The sequence below is a fragment of the Eleutherodactylus coqui genome, chromosome 1 (genome assembly GCF_035609145.1).
Source record: "Eleutherodactylus coqui strain aEleCoq1 chromosome 1, aEleCoq1.hap1, whole genome shotgun sequence".
Lineage (NCBI taxonomy): Eukaryota > Metazoa > Chordata > Amphibia > Anura > Eleutherodactylidae > Eleutherodactylus > Eleutherodactylus coqui.
In genome coordinates, this window is record NC_089837.1 from 476,434,154 (window position 1) to 476,459,777 (window position 25,624).

At 43.3% G+C, this 25,624-nt stretch overlaps 1 protein-coding gene across 2 annotated transcripts; it reads left to right on the forward strand.

Annotated features, from left to right (window-relative positions):
• Nucleotides 1-857: 857 nt before the first annotated feature.
• LOC136586460 (retinol dehydrogenase 7-like) lies at nt 858-25,354 on the forward strand. 2 transcript variants are annotated; one of them, XM_066584555.1, is made up of 5 exons: nt 858-956; nt 5,538-5,881; nt 11,187-11,445; nt 24,667-24,830; nt 24,915-25,354. In XM_066584555.1, exons 2-5 carry the CDS (start codon nt 5,569-5,571, stop codon nt 25,133-25,135), a joined length of 957 nt encoding a protein of 318 aa, XP_066440652.1. In that variant the 5' UTR covers nt 858-956; nt 5,538-5,568; the 3' UTR covers nt 25,136-25,354. The 2 variants fall into 2 exon arrangements, with proteins under 2 accessions (XP_066440652.1, XP_066440660.1); XM_066584563.1 differs by having other exon boundaries at nt 892-956; nt 5,616-5,881.
• Nucleotides 25,355-25,624: the final 270 nt, after the last annotated feature.

Genomic DNA, 25,624 nt, shown 5'->3' on the forward strand with positions numbered 1-25,624 from the left:
AAAACAAAAAAAAAACATATTTGGTATCGCTGCATCCATAAAAGTCTGATCTATCAAAGAAATGCATTATTTACCCCGCACGGTGAACATCGTAAAAAAAATAAAGAAAGAACGTCAGAAATGCCCTTTTTTTGGTCACCCTGTCTTCAAGAAAAAAAATGCAATAAAAAGCAATCAAAAAGTTGTATGTATTCCAAAATGGCAACAGCAGAAATTACAGGATATGCCGCTAAAAGTGAGTCCTCACACAACTATTTCAACCGGAAAATAAAAACGCTATTGCACGCAGAAGATGCTGCAGAAAATCATTTTTAAAAATTAAATATCTTTGAAAAAACATACAAGTAGTACAGCAAAAAAAAAACCTGTATACGATTGGTATCGTAGTAATCATACTGACCCATAGAATAAAGTTATCGCGCCATTTTTGTTGCAGTTTGTGCGCCGTAGAAACAAGATGCAACAAAAGGCGGAATTTCATTTTTTTCTTCCCCATTTTACTCCACTTAGAATTTTTTAAAAGTTTTTCAGTACATTATATTGTACATTAAATAGTACCATTCAAAAATACAACTCGTCCTGCACAAAACAAGCCCTCGTACAGCTACGTCAATGGATAAATAAAGGAGTTACGATTTTTTTGTTTTTAAAGGGGGAGGAAAAAAAAAAAAAAAAAGCTTGGTAACTAAGGGGTTAATAAACCAACACGATTGGACGGTTACCGTTTGCCTGGTAGTCAAACTCTGACATTACTATAGTCCCCAAAGTAATTCCAAAAAAGCATAATACTTTTGCTGGCACAACCGTCGTGTGAGGTTTGGCCCGTATTCAGCGTGTAATCTCTAGTTATACCCCTCCCAGCTCTGCTATTTATAAGAGAACACAGCCCTCTGTGCTGCCAGTAAGAAGTGACCGTATGCCGGACAGGATCCCCTATAGAATCCTTATATATAGAGGTGAGCTTTATGTAGTAAGTGTCTAGAATTATTATATAGGGGCTTGTCAGATAAATACACACTGTAAACACTGACAACTCACTTTCCTTTTTAATTCATAGCTAAAGTAAATGAGTTCCTGAGCGACTAGCTGCAGTATATATGCCATAGAGCAGATATATTATAATATTCTGTATATAATGAGATCCATGTAATATAACAGATAGTGATGTGAGTATTACAGTGTGTTAATGTAAATGACACATTGTTATATGACTATTACTAACCAGACAACAACATAAGAGAAAAAAACTGTTAAAAGGCCAAGAGGCAGTGATAGCATAGCAGGGCAAAATATGGGCTTATTCACACAAGCGTTTTTACAGCCGGCCGATATAAGCTACTTTGTGATTCACGGGGCGGCGTATGCGCTGTCGGGCAGGGGGAGACAGCTTAGCAGAGCAAAACTGTAAATATACGGCACTTGGTCCTGGGCTTTAGGCCTCTTTTACACAGGCCTGAAAAGTGTATTGAAAAGAGTGGTAAAGAAGGATGGCTGGGACTATTAGTCACAGCTGAGAACCCCAGAGAAGAGGTTTTTAACCATTTCTGCCTTCTCCTTTCCGGGGTACATAGCGTCCAATGAGTGCTATCTACTAAAAAGAGAAAGTGTTTCTTCCACTACGCGACACGGCGATCACATGACCGCTTGGAGACCCCTGGCTCTATAGAGCTGCAGGGTCCTAGCAGACCCAGATCAGCTTTGCCTGTCATTACAGGGGGATGTTTTCCCCTTATAACTGGGGTTCCTATGGATGCTGCTCCTATGGATGCCCCAGCTACAGTGGAAAAGTGTGTAATAAAAAAAAAAAAGACCTTGTGAATTACCCACAGAGGTCTTATATGATGTCATGGGGGACATAGATGGTAAAAAAATTGTTACAAAAAGAAGTTTAAAAAATTACCAAATAAAATAAAAATATATACATAAAAAAGAAAATGACCCAAAGCCGACACCAACCAAAACCATCGCTATAAGCGACCTGTAATCCAAAACCATACATATTATATATTAAAACATCAAAAACAAAATGAGGGACCCATTCCCATACTTTATTTTAGCATATATATATATATATATATATATATATATATATATATATATACTAGATTAAAAAATACAACTATAAATGTTAAAACATTTTTTTTTAGCTTTTTACCCCCAATTAAACTAAAAATTGGGAAAAAAGGTCAATGAAAAAGATATAAAAAAATAGCCCTATATGTCCCGGAAAAAAATGCTGCAAAAATAATTTTGGTAGCTAATGGAAAAAAACAGGGCAGTAAAACCACCACATGGGTAAAATCTCTCAAAAGTGCCTGGTCCTTAAGATATAAAACAGCCTGGTCCTTAAGGGGTTAAATATGTTTTGTTTTTTTTTATATAGTTAGGGCGCCCACCCACTGGCGTTTGCGATTTTCGTGCGTGAAAAACGCTGCGTTTTTGCGGTTTCCGCGGCGTTTTTTGCCGCGTTTTCCCGGCGTTTTCGCGGCTTTTCCATTAATTTCCATTGACTTTCATGGGTGCATTAGGAGAAAAATAAGGACACATATGCAACTGACAGTTCCTATGTTAAAAAACGCAACGCAACGCAAAAAAAAACGCCAGTGGACAGGAGTACATTCAATTCTAATTGCTCTTGAGAAAAAACGCAAAACGCAAAGAAAAAAAAATCGCCAGTGGGTGGGCGCCCTTAGGGAAACATATTTTGGCTCTCCTTCGCCTTCTGGGCAATTGTTATAATATTCTGACTCAGAAGCCAAGTGGCAGCATTCACCATTCAAAAATTGTGGTATAATTGCCAACAGTACTAGGCCATGCTCCCCAGATCATGACACCGTCGCCCCCTGGCCTGGTGTATATATACAAAATAGCACCCACACCAGGTTTGTAGATATGTCCCTGGACTGCACTAATTGTAGCCCTTAAATCACCAAGCAACTGCAGCTACCCTAATTGGAAATAGGGAAAAAGCTCCGCATCAGGCCACATTCACATAAGTGAGTACAATATTGTGATTGCCAACATGCGATTTTCATGCCGAAGCAAAGTGTTTGATTAAAAGTCCATTGCTTCTGTAAAATTGCAATCCCAAAACATGTGCTAGTATCACAAGTGTTTCCCCATCATTTGTGGTAATGCGCCCTTAGGCCGGGCTCACACAAGCAGGTCAGATTACACATGCGAGAGGCCTGCAATGGATTCTGACTGAGCCCGGCCGGTGAACCTGCATACCTGATTTAAGTGTATTGTGAATGACAGCAGCGGCTCGCAGGTGGTCGTGCACAGTAAGGGTTCTTTTTTTCTATGTTTGGGTTTCCCGTGCTGTTGCGATGATGCTGATAGCCACAGCCCATACACATTGTTAATTGCCTATTGGGCTACAGTTTGGATGCCTCCATTGATGGCAAAATAGAGCATGCTGTGATTTTTCTTCCACTTGTGGAATACGCAATTCGTATCAAAGAGTGAGTAGAGTATATAATAGAGTATGCTTTACACATTGGGAATAGATTCACTCTGAGATAGATAGCTGCTGGCAAGCACAAGAACCACAACTGTATGCTATGTTTTGCTCTTCTTCTTCTCTCTTTAACTTATGCTTTAAATATAAATTTCCTTCTCTCTCTCTTACTACTGTTGCCCAAACTATTTACTTTATTTTTCTTTTTTCTTCTATGGTAACATAAACTGAATCTTCTTTTCCTTGCTTTGTTTATCTCTGATATAACCCGTTTTTTGTGTACTCGTACATCTTCCTTCTCACCGCACTGGCTTTCCTCTCTTATCTCGCTTCTTGCTTCCTCTCTCTTCAACGACTCAAATCTTTCTCCCTGAGTGATCCCCTAACCAACCTGTGAGGAGGGTTTTATCCTCCAATCACAGGACAGCTATCTTCTTGCTGCCTGACTAACCAATAGGGTACAGATTGGGTTGCAAAGCAGAACATGTCTCACAGAAGGAGAAGTATAAAAACATAAAAACAATCACAGAACATGGCAGACCAGCAAAAAGTGACCACATTGGTACTGCCACCCTGTATCTTGGCCAAAATCCAACTAATACCTTGCATTTATTATCTATTATTCACATACAGTGTGGCTTTAAAATGCCAGGTGGAGCCCAGGGTGGCAGTAACAATGTGGTTCACTTTTTGAGGTGCAGGGCAACCCGCTGAACTGTTATGGCGTCATTAATAGGATGCTAGTCTGCATAGTGCACTACATGTATCAGAAGGTCTGCCACTTTGTATCCACTCTGTGTGGGAGTATACACCAAGCAGCTACCCCCCTCTATATTAAGAGGCTGTGTGAGTGGCTGTCTCATCGGTGTCTCTCACAGGTGCAATTAGCTCCCTCATTTGGTAGTCTGCTACCTGCATGTTGAGAGGATGCAGTTATCTGCCCTCCTTAGTCAGTAAGTATATGGCCGTTTTCTGTGATTGCAAAGCAGAACATGAGTGAAATGCAAACATTTAACAATCTTAAATAAACACATTTCAATAAACCACCTTCATGGGTGGTGCCCAGCTGTGGGACACTGCAAATCTACTTGCCACTTCAAATAAGTTTATCTTATAGACCATGATTTATCAGAAGACTCAGCATATTACTGTGGATTTTCTGAGGAAGCCAACTTTCTAAGATCCACTAATCTAATCAATCTAGGTGAGAAAGAAATGTACCCCAACCGATGAGACATTGTTTTATTCTATAGAAAAACAGACAAATAAAAAATACAACAAGATAAAACACATTGTCATTTTCTATATGTATGTAGTCTGTAGTAATCTATGGCTATGTGGGTATAAGGGCTTATTCAGACGACCGTATATCGGCCGGGTATTCACACCGGCCAGTATACGGCGTCCCTTTCTGCAGGGGGAGGAGGCTGGAAGAGCCGGGAGCAGTGCACTGAGCTCCCGCCCCCTCTCTGCCCCTCGGCAGTATTTGCAATGGGAGGGGGCTAGACGGGGGCAGAGCTAAGTCCCGAAACTTAGTTCTGCTCCCGCCCCACCTCCTCTCATTGGAAATAGTGCCGAGAGGCGGAAAGGAGGCGGGAGCTCAGTGCACTGCTCCCGGCTCTTCCAGCCTCCTGCCCCTGCAGAAAGGGACGCCGTATATCGGATGGCGTGAATACCTGGCCGATATACGGTCGTATGAATAAGCCCCAAGGGACCTTTTACTCATGTCAACATGTCAGGCACAGATACTGATCCATCGTTCAGTTTTCAGCATGCAAAAATTGAATGATGAATGAGAAGCAACCAAATTCTCATTTGTCGTTCAGTTGGGGCATGCATTTACACTGAGGGATTTATCAGCCCATGTAAAATGGCCCTACGACAGAGGTACATAACCAGTAGCCGGCAATGCTGTTTTATATGGCCACCCAACCATCATGACACAGACATATTTGTACCAATAATTCAGAAAGACATGCCTATTAATGAACAGCAGCATTGTTCTGGTAGAAAGAATTGAATGTGGTCATTAGATATAAAAATATGATGTATAGCAGTAATCACATTGTTTTTCTAGGTAACCGTGAGACATACTGTCCCATTCTGTCATGTGGCTCCTCCTGCTGGTGTTTGTGGGTCTCCTTCTCCTGTACAGATGGTACAGACAGAGTCACATCCTGGAGAATCTCTCTGATAAATATGTCTTCATTACCGGATGTGATAGCGGATTTGGAAATCTGTTGGCCAAACAACTGGACAAACGTGGAATGAAAGTGCTGGCAGCGTGCCTAACGGAGAAAGGGGCCGAAAACCTGAAGAAGGAGGCATCAAGTCGACTGCGAACTGTAATGTTAGATGTTACAGACAGTGGAAGTGTGAGCTCAGCTGCCAAGTGGGCCACTGATATTGTTGGAGATGCAGGTAAGATAAAACAATACTTCACATATATAAATTACTAGAACGTCTTGGTCAGAACGTCCTACTGGTCCAACATGTTCATGTAATCATCATAAACAAAGATGTATGTATACAATTTATGAAGCATATTGATGTAAAGTGACTAACTGAGGATTCTCTATACACCTACAATACAATATATTCAGGGCGGCAGTCATTGGTAAGAAAGACTGAAGTCTAGTCTGTTCGGATAGCTTGGCTTTCTCACTCGGCACACCATGCCACCCCAACAATCATGTTTTGCTGCTGTCATGTAGTCAATAGTTGCCCATGTCTTTTTATACTGAATAAGAGCGTGTGTTCATTGTGCGCACCTATTGAAGAACAAGTCCTGTCAAATTGAATCTACGTAGAAAATTGAAGTCAGAAAGCCAAAGATGTGTATTCAGAAATTGGTACGGAAACTGGAAGCAACAGGAACGTTGTTTAGACATGCATGATGGAGGCAGGATGAAAATGCTGCAAGAAATGGTGTAGAATGCTAAAGTCAGATTGTTGGCTTCTGGAAGAAAGTCTTTATGCAAATTTGCTCAGCAGATGGGGACATCCAAGAACATGTGCCAACAAGCGATAAAGAGGGCTCATCTTCGTGTATACTGAGTGACTGCGGTGTATAAATTGAAAGCTCTATATTAAAACAAACGCATTGTTTACCACTGTTGGATGAAGCTTTTGTTGACGACAATCCAAATATTCACAATGTCACATGGTTTACACAGGAGGCATAGTTTCACTTATCTAGCTATGTAAATTCTCAAAATGCAAGAAGCAGCTGAAAATCCTCAAAGAACCTGCTGCACCCTGGAAAAACTGGCATGTAGTGTACGATATCACGGCAATGCATAACTAGCCATATATATATATATATATATATATATATTTTTTTTTTTATTTTTTTACCATATTGCAACAAAAAGCAGTAAATTTGTAGATGTTATGGATTTGTAAATCAACTGGACAATGAGAAAACCAGATACGTACAAGAGGATGGGGTGATCTGCCACACCTCCAATGTGACCATGCCTGAGATCCGATCATTTTTGGGGGATCAAATTATTTCTTAAGGACACTGTAGTCCCCTAATTTGACCCCATGGATTTTTTTTTGTTGGGCTCCCTGAAGGAGAAAGTTTACTGGAATAAGTCACAAACTATCCAGGAACTGAAAAGGAACATCATGCAAGAAACTGCTGCACTGACACTGGACATACTTACCAGAATGTTCAGCAAAAATGGAGTGTGATGGAGTTAGATTCAGACCTGCTTGACAGCAAACTAAGGATAGTTCCAGCAGCTTATGAGGGGTTCCTGAGCCAGTTTCATTAAAATATGTTCATTCATCTCCCCCCCCCCCCCCCCTCCCCATCATCTTTATTGGTTTCTCCTGCATTAGTTGTTAAAGAGCCAGTACTTTCAGTGCAAATCCTTTTACCATGTCTGTTGAAAAATAGGTTTGGTTATTTTGCTCTCTTTCTCAATCAGTCTCTCTTCCTTTGCAATTTTTATCTTTTTCTTACGTTATTTAGTTTTTCTCCCTGTATGCTTTTAGTGATACTTCACTGTCTTTTTGTTTTAGTAATTTAAACTCTCTTTTTTCACTTATTGCCCCCCTTACAGTCTTGTTAAGCCACATGTGGTTTCCTTCTACTTGTGGTTCTTTTATTTTTAAAGGGTAAGAACTGCTCACATGAGTTACTAAGTATGTTTTTAACCTTCTCCCATTCGTCACCTGTACTGTTATTTTTGAGGAAACTGTCCTATTTAATGTTGCCGAGAGTAATTCTGAGCTCTTCAAATTTTGCTTTACTAAGGTTTAGTTTTTTGCTGCTCCCTGATAAGGCTTCCTATTGAATGACAACTAGAAACTAATTATATTGTGGTCACTATTTCACAAGTGTCCCTCAACCTGCACCCTCATGATTCTTTCCAGTTTATTTGCTAAGTATAAGTCCAGAGTGGCCCTCCCTCTCGTTGGCTCCCGTACAAGTTAGGCAAGGTAGTTATCTTTAATTGTTCTCAAGAATTTATCCCCCTTGTGAAATTCGCAGGTTGCTTCTTCCCATATTTTATTCAGATAATTAAAGTCCCGCATTATTATTACTTCTATTTGACCTATTACGTTTTCTGTTTCTTCTGTTTTTTTGGTGGCATATAGAAAACTCTTATCAGGATTTTATTAGTGTTCCCTCTTTGTATGTCTATCCATAGAGATTTCATACGTTCATCTCCTACACCTATATCTTCTCAGTCTTAGCATTAAGTAGGATTTAACATACAGACATACCGCTCCCACTTTCTGGTTTCCACGGTCCCTTCTGAAGAGATTGTAACCCTGTAAGTTCACTGTCCCGTCGCATTTTTCATCAAGCTATGTTTCTGTTATTCCTACTATATCATAGTTTTCTTCAGGCATTCTCTCTTCAAGCTCACCCACTTTACCGATCAGACTTCTTGCATTTGTTGCCAAACAGTTTATACAGTTGGTGGTATTTGTATTTATTATGCTACTTATGATCCTATTAGTTGCTCTGTCAGTTCTAACTGTACTAACCCCCCCCCCCCCACTCAATCCCCATTTACATTCCTTAGTCTCAGAACTCTGTTTATACTGTTTCCCCCCTCTTTCTTTCGTTGCCCTCCCCCAGTCCCTAGTTTAAACACTCCTTCAACTTTCTAGCCATCTTCTCCCCAAGCACAGCTGCACCCTCCCAATTGAGATGCAGCCTATCCCTATGCTAGAGCCTGTAGTTGACAGCAAAGTCAGACCAGTTCTACAGGAAAACAAACCCCTCCTTCCTACACCAACTCTGGAGCCACTTATTTACCTCCCTAATCTCTCACTGACTTTCTGGTGTGGCTCGTGCTACAGGTAGTATTTCAGAGAAAACTACCCTGGAGGACCTTGCCCTAAGCTTAGATCCTAGATCCCTGAAATCATTTTTAAGGGTCCTCCATGGACCTTTGACTTTGTCATTGGTGCCAATGTGCACCATGACTGCTAAATCCTCATCAGCCCCTCCCAGTAATCTGCGAACCTAATTAACAATGTGTCGAACTTTAGTGGAAGGAAGGCAGCACACTATTCGCCGAGCTCTGTCTCTGTGGCAGATTGCCCTGTCTGTCCTCCTTATAATTGAGTCCTCCACTACCACGACCTGTCTAGCCTGCTCTCCCATTCTTCTTACTGGAGCAGTCATCCCACTGGTGGTCAGAGAGTATCTCATGCTGCAGCAGTGCTAACCATGTAATGGCATCCCTCTCATCTGCCAACATTGCAAATTTGCTGGTCAAGGACTGCATACATTGCACAAAATGCACGCTGAATGGCATTGCCAAGCATGGAGCACATTCTAGTGGGGCTCTACAAATTATCTTAAAAAATAAAGTAATGAAATTCAACTAGATCACACTCCTCACGTATCCTCCACCCGTTCGTCCTTACTAACGTGTCCTCCACCCCTTCGCGCTCACTCACGTGTCCTCTGCCTGTACACACTCACTCACGTGCTCACTGCTCATTCACATTCGCTCACTTTAGAATATACTTACCTGCACAGTTTGGCAGCAATCTTCTTCCTCATAGCTTCTCTTCACCCTGATGGGGCTGCCGGCTGATGTCCCTCACCAGTTGCCAGTCCGGTGTTGGGGCCTTCTCCTCTCCGGTGTCTGGGCTGCCACTCACCATATGCAAATTAATCCTGAAGGGGCCAATGAGAGGTACACCATTGTGTGCGATGCAGGCAATGGTGGACTCTCTCTTATCGCCTGAAAAACTGACCCTTTCTTCCCTTAGTGATGTCTCCAGCTTTGTCCACTGGAGATGTCATGCATTCTATCACAATGTTTGTGAGCCACTCTTAGTGATCAGGTGCATGAGAGTTGAATTTAGTGAGGCCGAGAAGCAGTCACTGCATATGATTGTGTAGTATCCTGGAAAGGTCCTCCAGAATAGGCACACAATCACGAGTTCTGTAACACCTAGCTATGTGCTCCTAGGAAGATAGAAGGCAATGTACATCGGAAAGACCCTATCTTTCCCCTTTCTTCACAAGCTTCAGCTAAACTACTTGGCAACAGCTGGCTGCTGATAGGCTGCTTGTCATACAAACACTGTTTGTTAGAGGTGGATAGGTGAGAGCCAACCAAGAGCGGGAAAAGTTAGCAGGATGAAGCAGGATGTTAGGAGGGGTTTTGAGAGAAAGTACACGAGAGAAGACAGGATGTAAAGGAGTTGGAGGGATTAGTGGGGAGGTAGTCATCGAAGGAGGATATGAGAGGAGGTGCAGCAGTGTGGAGTGGTTTACCATGTTGCTGGAGGAGAAAACAAGCATTTACAAGTTTCCTAACCAACTGCAGTGTGATGGATAAAGTTTGGGACCCATCTGCACATCAGTGAGTTTCATGAGCCTGTTAACTGTAAAGTCAGGGAAGTGAAAGAGGTCCATTACTAAAGTATCTTCACCAGCTGCATAGTAAATCGCCAGAGTAACCCAACAGATAACTAGGACTGTGGGAAAACTGTTGAGTAACCTTTGAATGCAAACAGAGAGAGAGAGCATTGAAGTTTAAATTGTCTTGCATCTTACTAAAAGTGTGGAGCAAGGTTGAGGTCTACTGCAAAGTAGTACCACTGCCATTGCTAAAGAACTGTACTTGTTGTTTTTCTTAATTGTTACCAAAAGCTGAAGTAAATTGTATCTCTGGTTTGCAAATCAAGGCTGCAAGGACATTCATTCTAGGAGTTCATTAACATAGAGATACTGGCGTCAAGTGACAAACCACCATTGTCATTTGCAATTCAGAGTAAAGCCTTTCGTCACTGCATGTGACCGAGCTAGGCCTTTGCCGCCATTGCAGGGAGAGATCGCAGAGCCACCTATGACATCCATCTTGTTTTACCCTGTGGTCTTCCCAACATTGGTTTGACTTCGGTCGGACCCTGCAACTGTGGTGGAATGCAGTATGCTTCCAGTGGGCAGACTGGAAATATCACTAAGGACAGAAAGGGTCAGTTTTTCAGGCGATGGGAAGGAATGGGAATGCCCCCGGACCGCAGACAGAAGTGGACTGCCCATCTTATGGTCTGGGATTAATTTGCATATGACACACAGCACTATTGATGAGGGATCTCTTAGGAATGGTGGCACACAGGAAACTGATAAATATATCTATGGATTCATCCTAACTGCTCACATGTACTTGTATTTTCTGCTCTTATCACTAAAATAAGGTGACAGACTTCCTTTTAACCATCCTCTATTTTTTTTCAGGTTTATGGGGTCTTGTGAACAATGCTGGTTTTGGAGTTCCACTGTCTCCTAATGCATGGCAAACCAAAGCACATTTTGCTAAGGTGCTGAATGTAAATTTACTGGGTCCCTTTGATGTGACAGTGCATTTTCTACCTCTCACCATAAAAGCAAGAGGACGAATTGTTAATGTTTGTAGTGCTTTGGGAAGACTGGCTGCTGTCGGAGGAGGATATTGTCCATCTAAGTTTGGAGCTGAAGCCTTTTCTGATAGTCTCAGGTAAGTGTCTAGTACATTCTAGCTTTTTGAAGTTGAAAAGAATGACAATGTTGTAAATTCACTCTGCTCGATTATTGCAACTCGCTGCTGATCGGCCTTCCTCGCACCAGACTCTCTCCTCTCCAATCCATCCTGAATGTGGCAGCTAGGCTCATCTTCCTGTCCAGCCACTACATGGATTCCTCTGCCCTGTGCCAGTCATTGCCCTAGCTGCCCGTTAATTACAGAATTCAATTTAAACTCACCACCCTCATCCACAAAGCTCTCCACAGTACAGCGCCACCCTACATTACTTCCCTCATCTCAATCCACCACCCAGCCCGCTCCCTCCGCTCCACTAACAAAAGCTGATTAAGCGCCCCTTTAATCCTAACCTCTTATGCCCACCTCCAAGACTTCTCCAGAGCAGCACCAGTCCTCTGAAACGCGCTTTATCCGGGCAATCACTGACGCTCAAAACTTCAGGCGTGCTCTAAAAATGCACCTCTTCAGGAAGGCATACCACATTCCCTAAACCAAACCCTCTTTACTCCACCTGATAACATGCTCCCTGCCTCTCTGGCTGCAATCTCTGCTAGCTGTAATCAACCATCCCCCTGCAATTATACCAATTTAGCCACTATATGACTCAATTTTGACCATTGTCTGTGCGTATAGCATCCCACACTCTCCACCTCGCCATACCGTGCACATCTCCAGCCCCTTTCCCATCTGTATCACCCCATTATCTGTAGTATGTAAGCTCGTTGGAGAAGGACCCTCACCCCTACTGTTTCCATCAATTGATTACTAGATGTAACCGTGGTTTTATTTCTGCTCCCTCTATTGTAAGCGCTGCGAAATAAGTTGGCGCTATATAAATAAAGATTATTATTATTAAATGATCCTAATAAGATTTCTGACATAAACTTATAACCATATACAATCACATGAGTTGATGTTTGTGTTCTGGAAAGAACTGTTCTGTATCGGTGTCAGAGCAGGTATTCCATATTCAGGTAGTGAAAGAGATTTGGACAAGAGTGATAGTAATCTGAGACGATCAAGTGAAAGCCTTCAAAGCTAATATTTATGAAAAGCAATTAATGGAGATAGTGGAAATCTAGTTATTTACCAAGCTGTAATGTCACCGCAGCTTACCCGATCGACTTAAGGTCCATTTGCATGCAGCGATTACCGCTCAAAATTCGTTCAAACAAATCATCAAGTGAAAATGCGAAGCCATCGAGCACTATTCATTCACTTGTTGCTTATCACTGAGTTTCTGCATAAAAATAGTTGTTAGTTTGTTCTGCTTTTCTCTCATTTAAATCACATTTGTGAAGTCGTCTGAAAGACTTAGGGCTCAGTCAGACAAGCGGCGATCTGCGCTAAAAAGAACACCCGCACCGCGTGCGGATGAAAATCCGCATGACCAGGTACATTGCCAGCCATATGTTCTTTCTTTGGCAGGTGCGGATTTTTGTCGGCACCTGCAGTGCAGGCGTTTTTCCACGCAGAAATACACGCGGATCGCCGCTAGTCTGACTGAGCCCTAAGAACTTGAGGGAAGGGGTAATTGTCTTGCAGAACACAATGATAACTTGTTTACTCATGCCAGAAGAAGACAATGGCTTATCTTCACACTAAGGGCTTTTACCCACTAGCATTTGTTTTTCGCTGCAATTTTTTTTTTTTTTCCAAATATCAATGGGACTTTCTAATGTTAAAATCGCAAGTTTGCGTTGCTGCGATATTTGTGCAATGCGATTTTAACATTAGAAAGTCCCCTTAACATTTGGGGGGGAAAAAAAAACACAACGAAACAAAAATGCTAGTGGGTAAAAGCCCTAATTAAAAGGCTGCCAGCCAGAAATTCCTCGCATAAACACACACCCATCTGAGCAAGCATATACAGTGTTTACTTTAGCTAATGAGGGAAATGAAGAGGATTGCAGGTGATTATCTGTACATTTAAATGATCAGCATTTGTATGCAGAAAAGTCGTTAATTCTTTCAGTCCTTAGTTCGTTCAAACAATAATCGTTGTGTGTAAATGGGTCTTAAGTGTGCCATTACACAGAGCTATTATCATTAAAAATTACTGGATAATTCAAATTTGAACAATAAACTTCAGTGTAAACATTGCCGATGTTTGAGCAATGCATGATAATTCATTTGCTCATCCTTAATTTTCCATTTCATTAAAGTGTGTTACCCTAGAATTGGGAACTCCAACATTTTCTGTGCTGACTATAGCCTTAGAATCAGTTGTAATGTAATGGATAACAAATGTGTAAAGTTATGATGTTCTTGTTCATATTTCTCCACCGTAATGTGTATTCTGACAATATTCTGCAGCCCCTGGTGTTTAAAGGTCACCTAGCAACAGTTAAACAAGTGTTCAGCCAGTTTTTGCAAGAATAGAGAGCCTGGGATTGGTAGTTTAGATTCCCATCACAGGTTGAGCTAGCTTAGTGGTATAAAAAGAGAGTAGGTGGACTTGAAATAGTCTGACCCAGTAGTCTGATCCAGTAGCCCAGTCCAGGAGAGGCCTGAGGTAGAGACCAAGGAGGAACAAAGAGAAAGCCAGAGCAGTGGGAAGTTGAATATCTAAAGTGTGAGTACTCAAGAGCGAGACTGTTTAGTCACAGAGAGGAGAGTAGATGGAGACCTAAGTCAGCCACTCCTAGCACCAAAGTGAAATGAAAGCAAGTCTGTTAGAATCAGGACCAGCCAGGGAACAGAGCTAAAATGCAATGCACAGAGGATAAAAGTATTTCCCTGATCTGGAGAAGTAATTAATGCCTGTAGCTATAACCATTTCTACTAAAGCCTGTCAATGTGAATTGCACTCAACAAGTCAAGTTTGTCTCTCAACTGCTCTTGAAGAATAACCATCTATTCCATCTTCAACATCTGCACTGATATACCTCACTAAGCACTCCAGGCAGGACAGAGGTTAATTTTCCTATTTTAGTTTAGCTCTCCACTTTTTTATAGTTATTATTTTGTTCAAAACCGGTCCCTACCAGTACATAGACTGCGTCATGAGAAAACAACATGTCCCCCTACCCAACTCCGCGGGTAGTCCCCACTGGGGTATCGCCATGTTACCCTATCCTGCGGGCAGCATGCAGTGAGAACTGCCAAAATTTGCCACTGTGTAGCATCATGTCCAGACAACATTTACCACCTTGCCAGAAGGAGCAGCAGTGCCACCGTAACTACCATCTTAGTTTTTCTCGCTGCTTAACCCCTCCTAGGTCTGGCGCGGCTTGCCACACAAGCATGTGTAGCAAAGTGTGGGAATTGACCTCACAGAATCGCCATCTTTTCTTCACATGAATGGGTGCTTGTCCTTTGGCATGCTCTGGAGCAGTAAGCTCCTCTTGCATATGGATAATCTCTGCCACCATACTTTTTCAGTTTTTCATTTTTTTTAGATTGGCTTCAAATGTCATGACTGGATGCCCTAGGGTCTTCGAACACTCTTTGAAAACTCTTCAACTGCTCTTGCACCTCCATAGAGTTTCTGGATAGTTTCTTCTCTACCATGGTTTGCAGAGCCAAGGCTTTTTCATAAACTATTTACCTACAGCTGACAGGTTACCTTTTAATCACAACTTGGCATACTTTGTTGCTTGTAACCCCAAGCTGAACTTTTGCATCCGGCCCCATGAGCCTCTAGCTACGCCCCTGCTAATGAATACTGTGCAAAGTCCACTGCACCATCCTGCAAAGCAAATATATTATACTCAACACATGACTTTGCATTTACATTGTTACATTTTCTTTTTGTGTCATTTTCAGCACAGATTTTTGCAAGAGACACCTTCTACAAACAGTTTGCAACAATGCATATATCAGACTTTTCAAGTCCATGCTGCACCCTTTCACGAGTCCCTGGAATGATCTCCCCATTCCTCAGACTTAAAGGAGATGTCTCGAGGAAGCAGTTAATTTTTTTTTTTGCCCAGTCCCCCCCATTAAACATACATTACAAAGCCCCCCTGTAAATGACATTTCTAGCTGGTTCGTACTTACCGTTCCAGCGTTTCAGCAACTTATAAAAGTTTCCTCAAGATGGCCGCCGGCTCTTTCCCCGTCGCTCGCTGCAGCCCGACGTGCGCGCTCCCGAGACGCCGCCAGCTGTGTCTCCATGGCAACCGGACGCATCGCAGCCGCCGACCAGACGCCCCGCAGCCGCCGACCAGACAGCAGGTAACCGGCGCTAGCCCCCGGCTCCCCAGCGCTAGACCCTCAGCCCAGGTGAAGGCCCCGGAGCCCAGCGCTAGGTTCCGGAGCCCAGCGCTAGTTCCCCCGGCCTAGCGGCAGCCCCCCCCGGCCTAGCGACAGCCCCCCCCGGCGCAGCCCGGCGCAGCGGCAGCCCCCCCCCCCCCCCGGCACAGCCCGGCGCAGCGGCAGCCCCCCCCCCCCCGACCCATCACTTACCTGGGAGGCTTCTCGGGGCTGCTGGGCTGGGCTGGGCTTCTCCGCTGGGCAGCTCCAGTTTCTGCACCTTCCTCTAACAGAGGATGGTGCAGAATGGCCGCTTCAGCGCGCTCCCGAGCAGTGACAGCTCGTCTGCGCATGCGCAGAAGAGCTGTAGCGGGGAGCACACTGAAGCGGCTCGTGCTGAATGGAGAAGACCGGACTGCGCAAGCGCGTCTAAAAAAGCAAGCTGCCAGCGAATTTAGACGGAACCATGGAGACGAGGACGCTAGCAACGGAGCAGGTAAGTGGAATAACTTCTGTATGGCTCATATTTAATGCACAATGTACATTACAAAGTGCATTAATATGGCCATACGGAAGTGTATAACCCCACTTGGTTTCGCGAGACCACCCCTTTAACATGTAGCATCGCAGCCTCTTTGGACAAAGTTCAAATGATCAGTCAGTGAAACTTAAGCCAACAACTGCTTAGAGGTTTGTTTCTGACTAGGCTGTTTAGACTGATGAATAGCAGATTGTGTAGGAGGCTGCACATGATGCTCTCTCTCCCACAACTGCCAAAAATAAGGGAAGTCTCTACCCACAATGAGCTCCACTTTTAGATCTTCACATTTAATAAGCTTAAATGGCACAGTTCCACACAGTCCCAATGTTGATCAGTACAGTCTTACCAGCCTCCAGGCCTGTCTTTAGGTATGGCAGAGCCTCAGGCATGGCCTTGGAAACCTCCTGGTTTGGATCATCTTTACTTTCACCAGCCTCCTGGCAAGAGGACATTTAGGTGCACATTTCTCAATGTTGTGGCACTTCTAGCAAGAAAAGTAATTTGACTTGTTTGCAGCGGTTACCTGCTGTAAACGATTGTCACACACAGCAACTGCACTCCAGAATTGTGGGCTTACTGGCCCTTTAAATTTCTGCAACACCATCAGCAGACTCTTTACATCCAGTAGCAGTCAATGGTCAGCCACATTGGCTCTTAACTGCAACATATCTTGCATCAGTGGAAAACCAGCAGTTCTCCACTCACTGAACGTCTAGAAGCTAAGGACACTAAAGCAGGACTGTGCGCCATTTTCCTTGCTCGCATCCTCCACCATATGTGGTAACTTGGGAGTATTGAGCTCATCTTTCTTCCACCTAGATGGTTGGTCGCACCTCAGTAACCCACAAACAGGCCAGATGTTTGGTAAAAGTCCATAAATCTGTCTTTAGTATGGTAACAGAACAGACAGCAAAACTGAAAGTAGCCAGCCGCACTCCAATCGTTATCACGCAGTGAGGAAGGAATGCAGCGATGGTGCCTGCTCCACAGCGACCGCTGACCCCCCAGTCATTAGTAATAGATCCAATAGCATGTAATGGTGTGGCACTCAGGAACTTATTTTAGATCCAAGTTGTTTGAAAAAATCCAAGACGTTACATGCTATTGGAGCAAAAGTAGCATAATCTTCACAATATTAGAATACATCACAGTACACACATACATATCAACACATCCCTGACCGTCTGGCCACTAAACAACATACCACTTTTGCCCTTTCTAACATAGTCCTAGTGCCTTACGCACAAAGCAAGAGTCCATTAGCTTTACTCAACCAAGGTGTCGATCTAAGGGGCGTCCTTCCCTGTCATACTCATGGTAACAGCTTGATTTTAAACAAACCAGTTTCACAGAAGGGCTTTTCTCCTGTCTTGCCACACCCAGGCAGGTGTTCCCTAATTAATGGGCAGGCTACACCCTTTCTCTGCCAAATCGTTCTTTGGAAAGCCTGCTCTCCAGCCCCCTAAAAGGCCATTTCTGGTATTGCACTTCTACACATCAGAATCATTGTTGGCGCATTGGCTAATCATTCGGTTTAAATACCAATTGTTCAGTCGTTCTCATTCACTGATACAGGAAACTGAATAACTGAATGACTGAATGATCCAGTGATAAAAAAAATAAACAATTTATCTTCATGTTTAAACTGAACGTTTGAATGAAGGAGCAAACTGACATTGTTTCCTTGTTCACTCAGGTGAACGATTCCTCACTCCATCTGAAAGCACCTTAAAGGCCCTTTAAAATGGAATGATTATGGTTCATATTCTCGCTGGATTGTAGAAGTTTGAATGATAATTATTCAGTGCAAATGCTGCCAGCAACTGAATGACAAACAAATCAAATGACGATGGGACTGTGTAAACAGTCAGTCATCTACGAACAACTGCCTGCTTACAGGGAATGGTGATGGGTGGCTGAAGCAATCTCCAGCCCCCTCTGCTTCCATTCACTGAGTGATCATCATTCATGTTTAAACGAAAAGGAGCAATTCTCGCTGGGAATTCGTATCTTATTTGCTTTGCGAACCAAAATGCTGTCTTCCCTTACCTCACTGTCAGAGGTCTATAAACACCAAACAAAAGCACTAGATGATCATTAAGGCCTCCTGCACATGGGCGGATTTGCATTGCGAAATCCGGAGTAAGATTCCGCCACCGAAATCTGCACTAAATACAGCCCATAGAATGCTATGAGAATATGTGATTTTCTACCCACGAGCGGAAATCGATTGCGATTTTCCGCTTGTAGGGGAGAAATCTATGCATGCTGCGATTTTGTGTGGGCTACGCACGTCCGGCTTCCATTAAAGTCAATAGAAGCTGTCCTTCCCGCAGCCATTTTGCAATCAGCCAAAAAAAGAAGTATGGGCTCACCTCACCAGCAGTATCTCTCAATATAGCAGGGAAATCTGAATTTCAACGGCAGCTCCGTCCCCAAGCAGCCGACGGCAGACGCCTAAAGTCCATATGAAAAAAGTAGAAGTGGAGAGGAGCTGCTACCGTTAAAAAAATTTACATTCTTTATTAAATAAAAAGTATACACAAGTATACACAGGTCCATGCTGAACATAGTGACAGCCCGGCACCCCCTGTACTGTGCATGTGCGCTGGCACTCCGCCTGACACATTCGCAGCAGAGGAGAAGACAGCGGAGAAGTACTCTGGGGTCACCGGCCAGGCACCGGGTCGAACTCCACTGCGGGAATCCTGCATGCGGGGTCTACCCGCCCGTGTGCAGTAGGCCTAAAGGAGGCACAGTCATAAGAGGGTTGAAATCTCTATGATAGACACCAAACATAAGTGTTTCTCATAACACTAACAAACCTGTTGTGCATTCTGGTGTGTAACTGTGATGAAATTAATGTATTTTAAATAAGATCTCACATCAGTGTGGTCTGGATGAGTCCAAACTTTGATTGGAGTTGCCTAACTATTCTCAGGGACCATTCTAAATGACTCCAATTACCATCCTAGTTGTAGTTTTATGCTGATTACGATTACTGAAAACTCTGGTGTTATTTTTAATAATTATTTTATATTTTAGCAAATAAAAATATGATACAAATTAACAAGTAGGTCATGCAGGACCCTTAAACAGGACATATAACAGAATGAGAAATATGAAAATCAGGAGGATGCAAAAAAAGAAAACGTGTGTCTGAAATAAATGGAGGAGGACTCACCTGGTGTGGGCGGCTAACCTAGGGGGTAGGTATTAGGTTGTGCTGCTAGGGCCTGTAGTACTATGGGTTTTCAGGAGCACATCTTCACAGGTGTGGGATAATTGAACTAGCTGTCTGTGCTGTTTCCCCAGTCAACCAATCCCCACTGGTCTACTGCAAATAAATACCAGCTCCTCTGATTAGAGGATGTTGGTCATTTTACTCATTCTGTGTTATTCCCACTCAGAGCTACGTGTTATACATGTTAGTCTGTAGTGTGTCTCTCACCTTCCCTGAGGACGGTCTGGATGCCAGTTGTCCCCATCTGCATCTTATGCAGACCCCCTCTTCCCTTCCATTTTACAGGTGCAGCATCTGATGCCTCGTATGGTCAGATGGGTGATTCCTGACACTGTTTTCTTTATGTCAGCATGGTGTCTGATTCTCTTTCCCCTTGGTGTGAGGACATTTGGACTAGCTATGGTTTGATATCTGTATGCATGAGAGTTCTGAGTGGGGTTACTGCTCTGTGTGATATGCATTACCTGGTGTGTTGGTATGGCCAGGGACATGTTTATTGGATCTGTGCAGGTGGCCAGACATCTGCTGTATGAACAGTCCTGTTCTGTATGATAGGCATATACTGGTGTGTTGGTGTGAACAGCGACTATTGCATTGGGTCTGTGCAGGTGGCCAGACGTGTTGCATGTGAATCGTTCTGTTCTGTATATAGGTATGAACAGTTATGTGTCCTACATTTGGTGCATCTCTCCAGTTTCCTAATGGGGGATAGTGAGGTCCGAAATTAAGATGGTGGGGCTGTCCTTATTAGGGTGCCTACGCTGCTTTTAGGCAGGGGTGCCCCACTTCCCCTGATTAGTAAGGGACAGGTTTACTTTCCTCCTTGCCTGGAGCGGTGTAATTTGTCCTTGCAAATACTATGTGTGTTTGTGGTTTTACTAGGACAACATCTTGTGTCGGTGATGACGTGTGGTGCTTTAGTGTGCCGCATGGATGTAACAGTAGGATAGCCATCACATCTGAGGTCCAAGTAGGCAGGGATCAGATAAACTTCTTACGCACCTAGTGCATCCACAATGTAGGAGAGCGTCAAGGACAAATCCAAAATAAGTATTTTGGAAAAATGAAGAAATGGAGACAATTCAGAAAAAAAGTTTGCGCTCATAAGAAAAGTCTAGTATATAAAAAAGGTTACCTACTGGGAGGAGGGGACCTATTGCCCATAGATACTCCTCCCAGTGAGTAACTTTTTTATATACTACACTCTTCTAATGAGCGCAAACTTTTTTTTTGAATTGTCTCCATATAACAGGATGAGACATTATTTAGAAACTTAGATCCAGCAACATCCTTAACTCCTTCTGACAATCACAATTTATTGAGCTATTCAATGTAAAGATGGAGTAACTGCCGAAACTGATGATCTTTTACAGAGTTGCGTTGTGCTTGCGAGTCCCAACAATAAGGTAAGCAGCTAACTCAGTACCATCCAAAAAAAACTATCAAAGAGGAAAAGCGAAGGTCGAAGAAAAAGGGGAAGAGAGAAGAGGGGAATGGGGGGTAATAAACAGATATATAGGTAGAGTGGAAAAGGTTAGGTGAAGGGGAGAGTGAGGCAGGGGGTTGAAAATAGAAACCCCTGTCATCCAGCAAAGGATGCTGGACGACCCTGAGTCTTATGTGAGTTTTAAGAAAATATATTGTGGAATTCCTGTGATGATTCAAAATTAATTCATGGTTGCCACATCTGCAGAAATTTGAATGCATCAGTTATGTGTTCAAAAATTTGCATGACCGAAGCGTGCGTCACGGCGGAAAAAACGCTGCTAGCAGTGTTTATTCGCTCAAAAAGACAGCTGCCCGCTATCCCTTGCTGCGGCTGTGACGGCTACAGCAGGGGATTCCTTGGAGGTGAAACCCCTGGATGCTGTTACATCTAGGGGTTTCAACTGTGGTCAATTGGGCCAGCGGCAACTGCAATGGCCCCATTGACATACAGAGAACATCATGATCCTCTACTACAGCTGTGGCAGAGGATTTCTTCATCTCTGTGGAGAGTCCCATTGTCACTGGACACTGTGACAGCATTGTTACAGTGTCTAGTGAAAATGCAACTCCCCGCTGAGATGAAGAAATCCTCTGCCACAGCTGTCACAGCTGTGGCAGAGGAGCGGATTTTTCTCCCATTAAATTCAACGGAGCCAGCAATACAGCTGGCTCCATTGAAAGCAATGGGCTGTCGGCCAGCGCTGCAGTGATTTTCGGGGTAGGGCTTAAAATATAAGCCCTTACCTGAAAACCAGCCTAAAATTGTGTAACAAATAAAAAAAAATCTATACTCACCTCTCTGCAGCTGTGCAGCCAGCTCTTCTCCCTGTGCTGCTCTGAGTAGTATTCAGCAGGCGGGCATTTAAAATCCCCACCTGCTGAATGGGCTGCCTCTGATTGGTCCCTGCACTCAGCCAATCAGAGGCAGCACTCACCCATTCATCATGCTCTCAGCGTTCATTCAATAGCTGAGAGCTGCCTCTGATTGGTTACAGTGCTCAGCCAATCAGAGGCAGCCCATTTAGCAGGCGTGGATTTTAAATCCCCACCTGCTGAATACTACTCAGAGAAGTGCAGGGAGAAGAGCCAGCTGGATGCGGCTGAGCCCCGGCAGCTGCAGAGAAGTGAGTATAGATTTTTTTTTTTTACACATGTTTAGGATGGCGTTCAGGGAAGGGCTTATATTTTAAGCACCTCCCCAAAAAAATCACTGCAGCGCTGGTCGGCAGCCCATTGCTTTCAATGGAAGAACATCGCGCTCCTCTGCCACAGCTGTGACAGCTATGGCACAGCTGCGACAGCTGTGGAAGAGGATCAGGATCTTCAGTATATGTTCTCAATGGGGTCGATGCATACACAGAACACTGGTTGGCACAGAATGCAGTTACATGCGTTCTGTAAATTGGTGTCCTATAATTTTCAACACAGGTGTTTTTCTGCATGTAAAAGTCGCATATGTGACCGCTGCTTTTGAAAAGCATTGGTTCTATCTAGTGCAATTTTTTTGATGTGCAGAAAAACGTCCGTAACAAATGCCCATATGACTGAGCCCTGAGTGGCAAGGAAAGAACGCAGTTGGTAGAATTCCAGCCAGGAAAGATTACGTTCACTGAATCTATTTTTTAGTTCCTAGAATGACAGTATTGAAGAACCATTAAGGATGTGGTAGACTCTTGGATTCTCTCTTGCCTCCAAACTCATACAGTGTTCCTGGGTGTCGCCCATGGGAATGCTGTATTGGAAAATAGAGGTTTAAGGGGGCTATCTACTCTCAATAAGATCTGTTTCTGCGTCTTTATATTCCATAACTTTTAAAGGAAGTTTGGGGAAAGGGTCTGTGCACTGTTGCATGGTTGGATCAAGGGGAGTTTTAGGTTGGATTGAGCAGTCGGCCTGTTCCAACTCCACCCATTGTTTATAAGCAGAGTGGAAGTGCCAGTCCAGAAAATGTGTTAGGACTGCCACCGCGGGGTATAGTCTAAGGTTTGGCAGGCCAGCGCCACGACTCGTCTTCGAGTGAAAAAGGGTTTGGACTTCCAAGTGGGGTTCTTATGTGTCCCCACACCCATTTAATCAAAGCTAATCTCAATGATCTAAAAAATGCAGTTAGTGGTATTATAGGAACCGCCTGGAAAATGTATAAAAATTTGGGTAGCACATCTACTTTAAGGGTGTTTATCCACCTGAACCATGAGATGTCTCTTCTGGCATATGAAGAAAGGTCTTTTAGTGTTCTCTCCAAGAGGGTCTCATAATTCAAGGAGAATAATGTATTGTGGTCTGTGGGAACAGACACACCCCGAAGTATTGGACAGCTTCCTTTTGCCACTTGAAGGTGAATATCTCCGAAATGTGTCTCTCCTCTGCTATTGTCTCTCAAACTCCTCCCTCAAGGAGGGAAGAGTGATTCAGGGTTGAGAGATGTATAATAAAAGGTCATCAGTATATAGGACTGTCTTATAGTGGCCATCTTCCATTTGTAGGCCCTGAATTGTAGGGTTATTTCTAATTGCAATTGCAAGATGATCCATTACCAGCACATAGAGCAGTGGAGAGAGGGGGCAACCCTGTCTGGTACCGTTTCTAATGGGTATGGAAGAAGATGGCAATCCATTCAGTTGAACCCTGGCTGTAGGGCATGAGTAATCAGCCATGACTCTATCCAAGAATTTGGGGCCTAGACCAATTTGTTTAAAGAACGCTTCCAGGAATCCCCAGTGGACCCTGTCAAAAGTGCAGCGTCCAAACAGAGGCAAGCCAATGTGGGGGAGACCACAGGTAAATAAAATGGATATCATGGGTGGCTCTGTGATCTCTCCCTGCTAGTGCGGCAAAGGGCCTGGTTCGGTAATGCGCAGTGGCAAAGAGTTTACTACGGGTAGCAATTAACAACGGTGGTTTACACCTCTTCCTTAATAGACTCAAGGATTAATAAAAAAAATAATTGACACAAGTCCTTGTAGCTTTGCTTGCAAACTGAAGGTACTCAGTTTACTTCAGCTTTTTGTAACTTTCAAAACAACATGTACAGTTCATAAAAGAATGCAAAGGTATTGCTTTGTATTAATATTAATGTTGCTCCAAGTTCATGTATAACACAATACAGTTTAAACTTCAACACTCTTTCTTTGCATTTAAAGGTTACTCAGTACGAATTCCCACAGTCCTAGTTAGCTGAGGGTTGATTTCTTGAAGATCACTATGCAGTTGGTGAAGTTATTTTAGAAGTGGGCCTCTTTCACTTTCCCTGGCTTTACATTTAACAGGGGTTGTGCAACTCACTGTTGTGTATATGGGTCCCAATCTTTCTCCTCCACACTGCGCTTGATTTGGAAGCTTGTAAATGCTTGCTTCCTACTCTGGACAATGTTAATTCTCTGCAGCTCTGCTGTACACCTCCTCTCACGTCCTACTCCGACGACAACCTCCTCACTACTTCCTCTTACTCCTCCTTTGCTTCCTGTCTTTTCTCCCGCACTTTCTCTCTAAACTCCTCCTCACATCATGCCTCGCCCTGCTCACTTTCTGGCTCTTCGCTCTCACCTTTTTCTCCTCTACCAATAAGGGATTGCATGACAAGCAGCCAATCAGCAGCCAGCTGTTGCTGAGCAATTAGCTTAAGCCTATGAAGAAAGGGGAAAGATGGTCTTTCAGACATATGGCGCCCTCTAGTGTTTCAGACTTGGTGACTGAAACAAATAATTTATGTTTTGTATCCTCTTTGCAGAAGGGAGCTTCGTGATTTTGGAGTGAAGGTCTCAATAATTGAACCAGGAGCTTTCAAGACACCAATGAGCTCGTCAGAAAATCATGTGAAGCCTGTGGAGCAACTGTGGTCAAATCTTCCTTCACAAATCAAAGATTTATATGGTGAACAGTACTACCATAAATGTGAGGCATTCTTCTAGAAAAGGCTTTTATATTTTATCTATGTCTATAATGTTTGACTTACATTTGTTTTACTTGTGCACACAGATGTCCAGAACATACTTCAACTAACTGAGAATACCAGCCTCAATGTCCACTATGTCACTGACTGTATGGAGCATGCCCTGACTGCTGTACATCCATGGACAAGATACTCTCCGGGCCTGGACACCAAACTGTTTTACATACCAATGTCTTACCTACCTACTGTCTTATCTGATTATCTGCTCTGTCGATCATCACCTAAACCAGCATACCATCCCAGATAGACTTTTGATACCTCAATCACACATGAGATAAAGGTCAAGTTGGTGGGGAAATTTCAATGGAGAGTTCATCCCTCTATTAAGTCTGACCTAAGATTGATTTATTCTCAACCTTATTGGGTGCCAGGGTTGTCTCCCCCCACTGATGTCACTCTGATAATGTGTATGATTGTGATAAGGGTTTATGAAGAATGCCTGATTAAAAATTAGAATGGATTCATACTCTTTTGGATTGTGCTGATTTAGTTCTTCTCGGTAGGAATTCATTACAACTACAGTATATGATGTAGATATACAACACATAAAATGGATTGTGTGCATGGGTCTGCATTAAGTATTAAGAGTATTCTGTTACACTTCTTGTTCAGAGGATTCATGTAGCTTAAGGCCCTTTTACATGGAATGAATTATTTTTCAAAAAATTGTTCAAATGAGCAAAAGAACGTTCAGTGTGAACACAGCCAACGATTGAATGACAAACAATGTATTGTT